Source organism: Zea mays, chromosome 9, assembly GCF_902167145.1.
Source record: "Zea mays cultivar B73 chromosome 9, Zm-B73-REFERENCE-NAM-5.0, whole genome shotgun sequence".
NCBI classification, from domain to species: domain Eukaryota; kingdom Viridiplantae; phylum Streptophyta; class Magnoliopsida; order Poales; family Poaceae; genus Zea; species Zea mays.
In genome coordinates, this window is record NC_050104.1 from 129853321 (window position 1) to 129867623 (window position 14303).

At 41.2% G+C, this 14303-nt stretch overlaps 1 protein-coding gene across 1 annotated transcript; it reads left to right on the forward strand.

The window, feature by feature from the left end:
• The first annotated feature begins 1728 nt into the window (after positions 1–1728).
• On the forward strand, positions 1729–12458 carry LOC103639061 (probable ubiquitin conjugation factor E4). Its single transcript, XM_008661856.4, has 16 exons — positions 1729–2718; positions 3548–3752; positions 7174–7325; positions 7428–7695; positions 8264–8419; positions 8929–9132; positions 9470–9582; positions 9667–9781; positions 9874–9963; positions 10041–10244; positions 10321–10416; positions 10636–10758; positions 10863–10955; positions 11038–11202; positions 11846–11935; positions 12020–12458. The coding sequence occupies exons 1-16, from the start codon at positions 1868–1870 to the stop codon at positions 12182–12184; spliced, it is 3090 nt and encodes a 1029-aa protein (XP_008660078.1). The 5' UTR covers positions 1729–1867; the 3' UTR covers positions 12185–12458.
• The last annotated feature ends 1845 nt before the right edge of the window (positions 12459–14303 follow it).

The following is a 14303-nucleotide window of genomic DNA, read 5'->3' on the forward strand; positions in this document are numbered from 1 at the left end:
TTTTTCGGATCTGTCATAAAAATAGGATCGTAATAACAACCTACTAAAGCTATCAACCTCTAATTGACTCGGTATTTACGCTTATAATTGAGGGATTTTATGCCCAAAACTTAAGGTTTTTACGCTCCACCCGGAGATGCGTCCACCAGTGAACAACATGCCAGATTTTTTACGCAGTCTAAAGAATTGCATAAATACCTACACCGTGTAGTATAATTTGTTTCAGTATACATCATAAACTAGTTCTAATGCGTTTAGTTGCATGGCTGTTGGAGGGATCCTATATTTATGAAGGAAATAAAACATTAAATGTGATTTTTTGTTTCTATGCATGCAATTCATTTCCTTTCATTGCATATTCTTTCCATCATAAATTCGTGTGCATGCAGCCTGTAGCAGATTTTTACGCAGTATACCGAATTGCATAATTATCTACACAGTGTAGCATATTTAGTATCAGTATATAGCATAAAATGGTCATTACGAGTTTTAGTTGCATGTCTGTTTCAGCGATCCTAAATTTATGGAGGAAATAAAACATTTAAAATAGAAACCGCCACACATATCTTTCCTAAATTTACGCGCATGCAAGGGAACGTGATTGACTCATGCATGCATTTTGCCATAATTTTAGGATCTGTATAACCACATGCATGCGACTGCCATGTTTTTTCGGATCTGTCATAAAAATAGGATCGTAATAACAACCTACTAGAGCTATCAACCTCTCACATTGGCTCGGTATATACGCTTATAATTGAGGGATTTTATGCTCAAAACTTAAGGTTATTACGCTCCAACCCGGAGGTGCGTCCACCAGTGAACAACATGCCAGATTTTTTACGCAGTGTAACGAATTGCATAAATACCTACACCATGTAGTATAATTTGTATCAGTATATATCATAAACTAGATTTAATGTGTTTTAGCTGCATGGCTGTTGGAGGGATCTTATATTTATGAAGGAAATAAAACATTAAATACGATTTTTTGTTTCTATGCGTGTAATTCATTTCCTTTCATTGCACATTATTTTTATCATAAATTCGTGTGCATGCAGCTGGTAACAGATTTTTACGCAGTATATCGAATTGTATAATTATTAACACAGTGTAGCATATTTAGTCTCAGTATATATCATAAAATGGTCCTTACGCGTCTAGCTGCATGGTTGTTGCAGCGATCCTAAATTTATGAAGGAAATAAAGGATTTTAAAAACAGAAACTGCCGCACATATCTTTCCTAAATTTATACGCATGCATTGGATCGTGTTTGACTCATGCATGCATTCCTTTTTTTGCGCTAACAGACGTGGGGCAGGTGGCGCACCCGACAACCTGTTTGGGCGCGCTGGTTGAACCAGTTTGCAGGAGTGGTCGGCCTGGGCTTCCATTAACTATTGGAAGCCCATGGCTCCCGTTATAACTACCCTATATATATATATATAATATGCCTAGGAATATACATAGGACGACTAGGGACGACCAGAATCGATTGGTCGTCCAATTAGTTACCCTAATTGTGATTAGGCGCCTGGTCGATCCTGTCCGTCGACTACGTGTTCGCCCGACTTAAAATCAGTGATTCAAACACCCCTCTTATACTCAGTAATGTTTGTGAATTGGCACGAGTGGAAAGTTGTAGATAGCGCAATTTATATATATTCTGGTGCAGCAAACATACTTGCTGTTGATATAGTTATTGCATGACGCATGTTCACCGTAATCGGATGGTATACCCTGTCTGCCCACAAACCCGCAAACCCCCCAAATCCTCCATCGAGTCCGCTTGAGTCTCGACCTATCACAACAAGCGATTCCCCCCAAGTCGAAGCAGCAGAACCAACAGCGAGCCGCCGGCCGCCAATGGCGTTCTCATCGCCGGCTTCCGCGCGTCCGCAGCGCTCGCCTGACGAGGTGGAGGACATCATCCTCCGCAAGATCCTTCTCGTCTCCCTCACGCCGCTGGCCAACCCCGGGCCCGCCGTCGCCTACCTCGAGCTCACCGCCGCCGAGCTCCTCTCCGAGTCGCGCCCTCTCCTAGCTCTGCGCGACGCCGCCGAGCGCCTCCTTATAGACCGCCTCTCGCTCCCGGACCCGCCCGCCGGGTCTCCGACCCCTTTCGCCTTCCTCGTCTCCGCTTTCCGCCGCGCCGCCGACGAGGCGCGTAAGATCTCCACCATCCGCGACGCTGCTCTCCGGGCGCGCCTCGCGGCCTCCATCGCGCACCTCCGGGCCCTCATTCTCTCCTACGCCCGTATCGTCGCCGGGAACCCCGACACCTTCCCCTCCCAACCCGGCGCGCAACACCCCGCCGCCGAACTCCTCGTATTCCTCCTCGCTGAGGCAGCCGACCCGCTAGACCCCACCCCAGGCCCCGGGGCGCCGCCGCCGCCTGGCTTCATTGATGAGTTCTTCAGCGGCGCTGACTATGACTCCATCGAGACGGCCATGGGGGAGCTGTACGAGCTTCTTAGGCAGAGCGTCGATAAAGTTTCGGCCCTCGGTGACTTCCAGCGCCCACTGCGGGTGCTCAGGCGGCTTGTGGGGATCCCCAATTGTGCCAAGGCCCTGGTGAACCATCCCAAGTGGATACCAAAGAATCAGATCATGTTCATTGGGGAAGGGAGAGTCATGGAGCTCTACAGTGTCCTTGGAGCCTTCTTCCATGTTAGTGCTATCCGAGACCGTGAGTTTGCCAGCAAGCCTGATGTCGGGTGGGTGCTATTTATCGTACTCTTTCTTGTGATCCATTGTCACAGTCACAGCTACCATATATGTTTGTTTATATTTGCAAAACTCGCATTTGGGATATTGTGCCCTGCCCTGGTGTTGTTGGTGTTTTCTCTCACTCGGTATGACTGAACCCAAGAACCCATAAATAAATTATATAAGAGATTGAGCTAGGGTACAAGAATTTGGTCAAGCAAGCCTTCTCTTACTGCTAATAGTATGCAGAAGTATCGAACTTTGAATATTGCTTTTGTGGCAAGAAACTGAACTATGAATTATTAAGTACTGCTTCTAAATAATCTTTGTGCACTGTTTCAGTTAAGCTGTGAACCTTCAATTCTGTCACTGCACTTTCGGTACCCCCATGCTAGCTTGAGGATTAGGCTATAAACTTCTCTTTCCTAGGTCAGGAGAGTTGGACAAGAAGGTTGATCTTTCTTCCTGCTACTTAGGTATTAAATTTAGTAAGGTTACTTCTTTGCTGAAAGGCTTATTTAGGATCTTCAAAATCTACTCCCTCAGTTCCAAATTTTAAGATGTTCTGGCTTTTCTAGATATATTGCTTTTACTATGTATCTAGACATAATTTATGTCTAAGCACATAGCAAAATCAATGCATTTAGAAAAAGTTAAGACATCTTATATTATGAAATAGAGGGAGTAGCTCTTAATTTACCATGTATTTGGGTGTTTGATACCTATCTTTTGACTACTGCAAGACTATGTGCTCCCAATCTTGGCCGACTATTTACTTTTTGTGCAAATAATCATATAGATTTATGTTTTCCTTTGACTGTTTAAAATTTTGGTCAGGCAACAATGTTTCTCAGAAGCATCTTCACGTCGGCCAGCCGACTTGTTGTCATCATTTACAACAATCAAGAGTGTTATGAATGGCTTGTATGATGGCCTTAAGGATATCCTTCTAACCCTCCTAAAAAATTTGGATACTCGAGAAAAGGTTCTTGAGTATATAGCAGAAGTGATAAATAAAAACGCATCCAGATCTGGCATGCAGGTAATCAACTAAATTTAACTGGGCATAACCACGATGAGTGGTTCTCTTAGTTTAAGTTTCCCTATTTGCACCATGGTTTCCTTTAAATAACATTTTGGTACATATTTCACATTAAAGGTTTGCAAGGTCATATTCAATTCACTTGGTGTCTGGAAATGTTTAGCACTACATGCCAATTTGGGGGTTTATTTATGTACCATAGTATGTGGCAATGTGGAATCTAGTGAACTTTTGCACTAAATCCAGATTAGAAATTACTCCCTCAGTTTGAAATTATAAGGTGTTTTGTCTTTTCTAGGTTCATACTTTTGCTACGCAAAGATGTATGGTATATCTAGATACATAGTAAAAGCTATGAATCTAGAAATGTCAAAACGTCTTATAATTTGGGATGGAGGAAGTATAAAACTTTGCAAGAGTCACTTTAGTTCCGAATAGAGCCTAAGTGGAGGAAAATAATTTTTCATTCATATTTGTACTTTGAATGAGGAGAATGGGGGACAACCTTTCAATTGTTTGACTCTTTTGATGACACTAATAGATGCTTTGTGCGTAGGATCCAAGAATCTGAGGTTAGAGAGGCATTGAAAAGGATAGAAGGGGTAAGGCGATGGGCTTTGATGGTATCCCAATTGATGCATGGAGATGTCTCGGGGACATAGCTATAGAGATGTCTCGAGGACATAGCTATAGTATGTCTAACCAAATTCAACCATATATTCTGGTTGAACAAGATGCCTAACGAATGGAGAAGTATATTGGTACCGATCTAATCCGTGAATTAAGTTGATGAGTCATACTATGAAGCTATGGGAGCAATTTATTGAGCATCCTCTAAGAGGAATAACAATGATCTCTATGTACCAATTTGGTTTCATGTTCGAAAGGTCAACTATGGAAGCCATTTTCTTAATAAGACAAGTGATGGAGCAATATAGGGAGCAGAAGGACTTACACATGATTTTCATTGACTTAAAGAAGGCTTATGACAAAATACCAAGAAATGCTATGTGGTTGGCTTTGGACAGACATAAAGTTTCAATGAAGTATGTTGTTATTGAATTTTGCTGTCCCCAAATGTTGGAACTTGCTAATCCGGGACAACAAAATCCAATAGGAAGAAAAGATAACGGTTTGATGCCACTAAACACAAGGCGTTAGGGCAACAGTGTATTTTCTTTCGTCCCCCGCATTGGCACAGTGCGGGGGTATTTATAGGTAACTGAGGGACCACCCGGCCCTGCCAAGGACAATTAGACCCTCAGTTACCTAGTTTATCCCCGGAATAGTCTCTCACGCGGGGGTTACAACGTGTCATTACAACATACTTTATTACAGACGTGGCCCAACCCGCTCTGCCCACACGGCGACCTGCAGGCGGGGCCCTACAATATGGGCCGGATTGTACGCGTGCCCCTTCTTACATTGAGGGAGACAAAATCTTGGGGTCTTCGCGGTCTCGGTCATTCTCGCCCCGAAGTCTTCGATGGTCTTCGCCTCGTCTCGTCGGATCGAAGGAAGCGCTGGAGACTTCGCATGGGCGATGTCCACGGCCCTGGCTAGCGGAGCTTGCTGACGGGGCCTTCAATTTGTGATGCGTCAGCGTGGGAATCTTCGAGCGAGGGGGGCGTGTTCGCCTTCGCCCCAACAGTTGTACTCATTAAGGGACATGTACAACAATGTTGTGACTAGTGTTCGAATAAGTGGTGGAGACACAAATGACTTCCCGATTAGAATGTGACTACATCAAGGGCTAGCTTGGGGCCTTTATCTTTTTGCTTTGGTGATGGATGGGGTCACAGGGGACATACAAGGGGATATTCCTTGGTGTATGCCTTTTGCAAACGATGTAGTGCTAGTTGATGAAAGTTGGACAAGAGTAAGGGGGTGTTTGCTATGGCTCTAGAGCAAAACTCCAAGGAAGAGCTGGCTAGAGCCAACCAAACACTCTAACTCTAGAGTTACAAACTCTGGAATTTTGAGAGATGTAGTACATTTTTTGGAGGACCTCTTTTGCTACTCTAAAATCCTTTAAAAAACAATCCAAACGTGGAGTTTAAATTTATTTACTTGTCGTTGCCACCGATTATGAAAAAGTAGAGCTGCTCTACCCAGAGTTTTGAAGCAGAGCTGCTCTAAAGTGGGGCAGAGCTATGCCAAACATGCCCTAAATAGGAAACTGGATTTGTGTCGAGAGGCTGTAAAGTCCAAAGATAGTAATGAGAGAGAGGAAGAGGAAGACTGATGTTGATATGGAAAGAGGTAGTAAAAGGAGACTTGAAAGGATGTGATATGCGCAAATATTTAGCCTTGAATAGGAGTGCATGGAAAACAACTACCCATGTGCCCGAACCATGATTTCTGGGTTCTATTGGGGTTTTAACTCTAGCTTACCCAACTTGCATGTGATAAAGGGCTTTGTTGTTGTTGAGAACTAAAATTGAATATACGAGATGCGACTTCAACACTACACATGGATGATATGTTAGTTTGGAAGATCAAGAAGTGCACAGGAAGGGTACCTTTTGGCATTTAGGATCAATGCTACAGAGAGACAGGGATATTGATGACAATGTTAGCCATAGAATCAAAGCATGTTGGATTAAGTGGCGTCAAGCATCTGGCGTACTATGTAACAAGAGGGTACCACAGAAGCTAAAAGGCAAGTTTTATAGGACGACAGGTAGACTTGCTATGTTCTATGGTGTAGAATGTTGGCCTACAATAAGACGACATATTCAGTAGATAAATGTTGCGGAAATACATATGATCCGTTGGCTTTGTGGCCATACAAGAAGGGACTGAGTTCAGACGATGATAAACGTGACAGGCCAGGGGTAGCACCAATTGAAGAAAAGGCTTGTCCAACACGTTGAGATGGTTTAGACATGTCAAACAGAGACCTCTAGAGACACCAATGCATAGTGGGATTCTAAGGTGTGATAGTAATGGGAAGAGAGGCAGGAAAAAGGCCAAAGTTAGCATGGGAAGAGACAATAAAAGGAGATATGAAAGGATGTAATATACCCAAATATTTAGCCTTGAATAAAAGGTGCATGCAAAACACCTGTCGACATGCCTGGACGTTGACCTGTGGCTTTTGTTGGGTTTGAACTCTAGCCTATCTCAACTTGCTGGGATTAAAAGATTTTGTTTTTTTCATTGTTGTTATCTGTAGTTTGAACATGAACACAACATTGACATGGTGCAATCTTTAACTTGTTGGTTTTTATAGCATTTTTACACTAACATGGAGTAAATAGTGCATCTAAATCTTCAAATAGTTGCAATGCATCTAAATCTTGTAATAGGTGGCAATATGGCATATTGTTCTTTATTGCGTGAATAAACTATACTTCAAATTGTAAAATGTTCGTTGGTATTACATTCTTTACTGAACTCATCCTGTGTCATGCAACAGGTAGACCCATTAAAATGTGCAAGTTCAGGTATGTTTGTGAATCTTAGTGCTGTGATGCTCCGTCTATGCGAGCCTTTTTTGGATAACATGGAATCAAAGAAGGATAAGATTGATGTCAAATACCTCTTTTGCAACAATAGAATTGATTTCAAGTGAGTTTTGAAGATGACGTGCCTGAAACATCTGATGTGCAATTCTGAGTATAATCATGTTCTAAATTATTTCACTAGCTGATACATTGCATTTGAATATAGGGATTTGACAGCTATAAATGCGTCTTCAGAAGAAGTCTCATCTTGGATAGAGAGCATAAATAACGAGCATGCTCAAAATAATGCCAGTGGAGAGGCTCGTTTTGTGGAATCACAGGAAGCCACAAGCTCTGGCAAAAATAGTGCATCTTCACAACTTCGGTGCTCAAAGAAGAACTTCTCATTTGTTTGCGAATGTTTCTTCATGACCTCAAGGGTACTTAATCTCGGTTTGATGAAAGCTATATCAGACTTCAAACATATTTCTCAGGTCTGGAGATATCTTTCGTTATTTCACATAGGTTTCTTTATTTTATTTACATATGTGTTTTTTCTTATCTTGCTTTAAACAGCATATTTCTGGTATTCCATCTTTCTGAAAAGTGAAAACAGAGGACACATATTTTAGATGCCCTTGTCCATAAATGTAGTGCACACTTCATAGTCCAGCGCAAAAAACCCCTAAATGCACCCCTCTAAATATTCAATTTTTTTACTTTGTACTGGTTACCTGCACATGGTCAATCATAAGGAGTAGCATAGTCATGCCACCTTGTTTATGTGCAAGATAATATGCACTATATAATCTTGGATGGACAGTATATTTGTTATCCATGCAACGCTAGCTGATAAATTCCTAGTTTTGTTAGGATGGAGACATAAGGGGTGTTTGTTTGGGATTATAATCTGCCCAGATTATATAATCCAACAAATTTACAAAAAAAAATTGGATTATATAATCTGTGCAGATTATAATCCCAAACAAACACCCCCATAGTTAATGCAAACTTCATGTATTGAACCCTCTACTGAACACATAACATACATTACAAATTCAGCAACTTGCAAGGTTTGAAGATGATTTGGAGTCAAACAGAGCAGTCAGAGATCAGGGAGGGGGTTCACCACAGCTTGAACAAGATATAACTCGTTTGGAGAAGATTGTCGAGATTTTATCACAGGACAAATTATGTTATGAAGCTCAGATACTACGAGTATGCTCATAAACTGAAATCTGTTTACTCTATGTTATATTCATCACATTGCCTATTAAAGTGAATATTCTTTTACCAAATTTTGGTACTGTATGGCCTATTTCTGGTTTTTTTCCCCTGTTATATCATAGAATTGATGGCGAGCATTCAATGGTTTCACACCTTTTTCCCTGTAATTGTTATATACAAACCTCTCTTGATCAAGCTCGTTGTCAATACAAAGAAAAATTATTCTGTAGTAGTTTTTTTGTTCATTATATTTGTGCCATTTTTCCTGCGGTGTTAATTTGTGTCATATAAAATGACGCTTTTGTGCTAGTTCCTGATTTCATACACTTGCAAGGTGTCAATATATCCCTTGTGGGGTGTTTCTTTAGGATTTTTTCTCAGAAGTTATGAAAATCTCCGTTGGATATCCTGGTTTATGGATAGCGAAGTGTCTTTACTTTGCAGCTTTAATTGTTCTTGACTTAAAACTGCACGATTTACTATTACATCTCTTTTGTTAGGATGGTGCATTCCTTCAACGAGCATTATCTTTCTACAGATTAATGATTCTGTGGTCAGTTAATCTAGTTGGCGGTTTTAAGATGCCTTTGCCATCACAATGCTCCAAGGAGTTTGCTTGCATTCCAGAACATTTTCTTGACGATGCAATGGATTTACTTGTTCTAACCTCTAGAATTCCAAAGGCTTTGGAAAGCTTTGTATTGGTGAGTATCATCCTTATCCATTTTACTATGATCTAGTTTTGTCTGACTTGAGAAGTGGTAGTCGTGTCAGGGTGTCCAGTTGTGATGCTACCAACCAGGGCTCAAACCCTGGGTGTCGCAAACAAAGGTCTCATTGAGGTGTGCTGCTTTCCGAGTGTTCTTGAGCGGCCCGGCCTCCAGTGCCTCCCCTTGTAGAGATCTTGCGATGCCTCGGGGGATGTCTTTTCCCCTATGGATTGAATTAGTTTTTTCTTCAGTTTTGTCTGATTTTATGATTGCCAGACCTTGGTCATATAACTGCTTATGATTTTTAAATTTTGGTTTTTTTCTTTGGCAGGATGACTTCCTCAGCTTCATAATTATGTTCATGGGAAGCACATCTTACATTAAGAATCCTTACCTAAGAGCAAAGATGGTTGAAGTTTTGAATTGCTGGATGCCGCAAAGAAGGTTCATAATTTTGTGCACTCCATGATGATCTATGATTTATAACTGTAAGGTTTTGTACTGAAAGTTCGTATGTCATTTGCACAGTGGCTTGAGTTCTACAGCCTCGTTGTTTGAGGGGCACCAACTGTGTCTTGACTATCTTGTTAGAAATCTTCTAAAGCTTTATGTGGATATTGAATTCACTGGTTCCCATACACAAGTGAGTGTCACGATCAGTACAGTTTCCATCAACCAATCTGTTAACTTCAAATCTTGTCAGGCTTGTGTAATTTATTGTTTCTATTTCTGCAGTTTTTTGACAAGTTTAACATTCGACATAATATTGCTGAGCTTCTGGAGTATTTATGGGATGTCCCCAGTCACCGAAACGCATGGAGACAAGTGAGGGAATATTACTGGACAACATTTTCTCTGCACTCACTTTTTTACTGATACATATTCCACATTTTCTGTGACAGATAGCTAAAGAGGAGGAAAAGGGTGTATACTTAAATTTTCTTAACTTTCTCATCAATGATAGCATCTATCTTCTTGATGAGAGCTTGAACAAAATTTTGGAACTGAAAGAAATAGAGGCTGAAATGACTAACACTGTTGAGTGGGAGCGCAGACCTGCTCAAGAAAGAGAGGAGCGGCTCCGTGTATTTCATCAATGGGAAAATGTTAGTCTTGTTTAATAGTGTTTACAATTCATGTATCTACTTCAATTGGCCTTTTCCGAACATTTTCACTTTCCAGATTGTTCGATTTGACATGAGGCTAGCCAATGAGGATGTTGGGATGCTTGCATTCACCTCGGAACAAATTCCAGCACCTTTCCTTCTCCCTGAAATGGTAAGGTCATTAAATCATATATTAGTTTCCGTTTTTTTATGATGTCCTGTGTTATTATAAACTTCATTATTGTAGCATTGCCAAAGCTATTTGGGTTTTTGTACTGAATAATAATTATTTCTCAGTTACACAAATATTACTTGTGATAGCCAAATGGGAATCATTGTTGGACTGTCCCTTTTATGTAAATATTTTGAATAATTCTTTATTCTTTTTCAGGTGGAAAGGGTCGCGAGCATGCTTAATTACTTCCTCTTGCAACTTGCTGGTCCCCAGAGGAAATCTTTGACTGTAAAGGATCCAGAGAAGTACGAGTTCAAGCCGAAGCAGCTGTTGAAACAGGTTCCAAGGATGGAGCGATTTACTCTTCAGTCACTTTTCTTCTACATCTGTTATGGCCTTATGGGATAGTTCTCTCGTTTTGTTTACTTGTCTTTCTGTTGTAGATTGCCACCATCTATGTCCATATCTCAAGGGGCGACAAGGAATCTGTCTTCCCAGCTGCAATCTCGAAAGATGGCAGAGCATACAACGATCAGGTAATTTGTGCTTTTTTTATCCAATTGGAGATTGCTCCTGTATTTGTAGTTTTAGTGTCTGACCATTGTCTATCCGTTGCAGTTGTTTGCTAGTGCAGCTAATATTCTGTGGAAGATTGGGGGTGATCCCAAAATCATACAGGAGTTTATGCAGCTTGCTGGTAGGGCAAAAGCTGCTGCTTCTGAAGCTATGGATGCTGAGGCAATCCTTGGGGACATTCCAGACGAATTCCTGGATCCAATTCAGGTACTATATATTGCTGTTTCCTACAAATACCATCATTCTCTCTTTCCTCAGACGAATCTGTAAGGTGAAATGTAACTGAAGGTATCTGGAAGTCTTTCACTTCATTCATTGTTTTCGGGTGATTATTTTTTTCCTGCACGTTGCTTGTTTTCTTTCTTCCATTCTATTTCGCTGGGCTGGATTCAATGGGATTGATCTTTGAGTTAGTTTTTTTTATATAAACTCTAGCATAGTTATAATCAATAATGTATATGTGTTGGTATCAGGATGATCTGGCCCAACCAGCCACCTCAAGGCTACAAGCTTGGTGTCTGTGTTGTCTTTTCTGTCTTGGTAGAGCTGACTAAAGCACCTGAAGACTGTTGAGCGACTTGAAAAACATTTATTCTAGTCTAACTAGGACTCGTGTATTGTATCAGTCTTTCTGGGTGAGCAAGGAACCTAAAGGCTGATGAGCTCCTGAGTTGGAACCCTAGAACACGCTTTGTTTGTAACCATGTTTTCTTGCCCACACCATTTGTTATCTTAGCACCGCACAACACAACACTCATAGAGTTCGTCATGATGTGTGCCACCCATAAACCTTCTTCTCGTTTAATCTGCTACTTCTTGTTGACCTGCGATTTTATCTTGATTCTTGCAGTACACTCTGATGAAAGATCCTGTGACACTGCCATCATCGAAGGTCACAGTGGATCGGCCCGTAATTATCAGGCATCTGCTGAGTGATTCTGTAAGTACCTTCAACTATCGATACAAACTTTCGTTCAGTGTATGCTGTGGGTATTTAGCTAGTGTGGTATATATAATTTTGCAGACGGATCCATTTAACCGCTCCCACCTCACTCAAGACATGCTGATACCAAACACGGAGCTCAAGTTGCAGATCGAGGAATTTGTCCAGTCCCAGCAGTTGAGAAAGCGAACTGCTGCGGTGTCAGAGATTGGCCAAGCGGATGGTGCTGATGATATGGCCGAATGAATTGTGCGAGCAGCAGGGATGGACATTTTCTTTTGTGGTGGGGAAAGACGGATGCTAATTTACGCGAAATTTACCAGTTCATCGGTCCGTATAAAATCGGTTTGCCAGCTTGTGTCACCATTTGTCTCCATTCTTTGTAAATGTTGTAAGTGCACGGTTGTAATTTTAAGTCCCTGTTTGTTTACCTTTGAGATTATGGCCCTGTTTGTCCTTCTAGGATTATATAGTCCAGCTTATTATAAGCATCTATTGACCTGCTTATGAATTATCATAATTTAGGTGTTTAGATTACATAATTTATATAATAATTTGTGTTGTTTGTTTACCCTTTAACTTATTTAGCTGAATTATATAATTTAGAGGGAAAACAAACATGTCCTATATAATCTAGCTTAATAAGTTAAGAGGTAAACAAAAAACATAGATTATTAGCTGGATTATATAATCTAGATGTCTAGATTATGATAATCCATAAGCAGATAATTAGGTGTCTAGACTATGATAATCTATAAACAGGTCATTAAATGCTTATATAATCTATAAACTGTATTATATAATCCTCGAAGTAAACAGAGTCCGAGGGGTGTTTGTTTGAAGTTATAATCTGTCTAAATTATAATCCAACAACTTTTTTGTTGGATTATATAATCTAGACAGATTATAATTTCAAACAAAAACCCTCTAAATTTATTCATACAAATCTGTCCAATTATAATCCAACAACTTTTTTGTTGGATTATATAATCTAGAAAGATTATAATTTCAAACAAAAACCCTCTAAATTTATTCATACAAATCTGTCCAATTATAGAGGAGGCCTCGTCTCCAAAATTGTACGCCGTCAGCCCCTCAATCAGTTTGTGTTACGATATACTACTCACTAGTTGTGTGGCGTTGGCTGATGAGAGATTCCATGTGCGGGCCCAGCTGTAGACCGGGGCTTCTAACCATCAAAAGCTGTTTTAGACTATTAAACACCTAGTTTTTTTTCTGCTTCTATAAAAACCACTTCAGTAAAAATCGTCTAAAATCAATATGAATATAGAATCGGCTGAAGCGTTGTGATAGTAAGAGACTGTCACTTTCTACATTATAAACCTTATAAACTTTTTTTATGTTCCTTCATACGTAATTTCCATGATACTTAAATCCTCTCTTTAACTAGATTTTTAGAAAAAACTTTTTTAAAAAAAGTTGAACCAGACTTGTAGGCTTCTCCTCATGAAGCTTATTGTTGTCATTGACGAAATTACAAATATAAGAGCACGTCGACCATTGAATACTCTTTCTATTTTAAATTACAAGTTGTTTTGTTCTTTTCGAGTAGACAACTTTATATCTGTCACGTATCGTCAATAGGAGTATCCAGATTATGCCCCTAAACACGCTTAACACCTAAACTACCATAACACACATTCCTCAAGGTCAAGAAAGGATAAGCCACCATTCGCTCGAGACCCCACTCGACGATCGCTCGAACTCCGCCTCGCTCGAGCCTTCCCTCGGGCGAGGACAACACTCAGGGAAATCCTTGTCCCGTCCGGGATCCCCTCTTCACGGAATGGCAATTTCCGCCTCGCCCGAGCCCGTCTCGTACAAGAGGACAGCCCCGAGCTCGGCCTTAGTCAAAGGCCACGGAAACTAGGGAGACATGGACATTTAATGTGAATACCTACCCCATGCAACGCCGGATTTGAACAAAGTGCGACAGGACTGTGGTCCCATCCACTTTAACCAACTCCGATGACACGTGTGGGAATAACGACCACTGCTCCCCCACGCCGTCTGTTGTACTCAAGCAACTCTGGACGAGACGTGCGTACGTCAGGGCATGATCTCACCTTCGGGAGAGAATTCCGCCTCGCCCGAAGTCGGCCTCAGCCTCAGAGAAAACTTCGCCTCGCCCGAGCTCGGCTTCGGCTAACTACCTTGGTAACAACTCCCCGTGAATCCCGCAGAAGGCCACTCCAGCAACTGTGCTACCTCCTCCCTGTACGACCGCATGCCTCGAGGCAGGCTCGGCCAAGGCCTCGGGAGGAACCTCCGTCTCGCCCGAGCTTGGCCTCGGCCTAGATAACATCGACCAGAGGACATCACCAACTCCTCCGCGAAGACTACT

Coding starts and splice junctions, on each gene's coding strand:
- LOC103639061 (XM_008661856.4), top strand. CDS start 1,868: ATGGCGTTCTCATCGCCGGCTTCCGCGCGTCCGCAGCGCTCGCCTGAC. Junction 7,326..7,427: donor AACAATAGAATTGATTTCAA/GTGAGTTTTGAA, acceptor ATTTGAATATAG/GGATTTGACAGCTATAAATG. Junction 7,696..8,263: donor ACTTCAAACATATTTCTCAG/GTCTGGAGATAT, acceptor TTACAAATTCAG/CAACTTGCAAGGTTTGAAGA.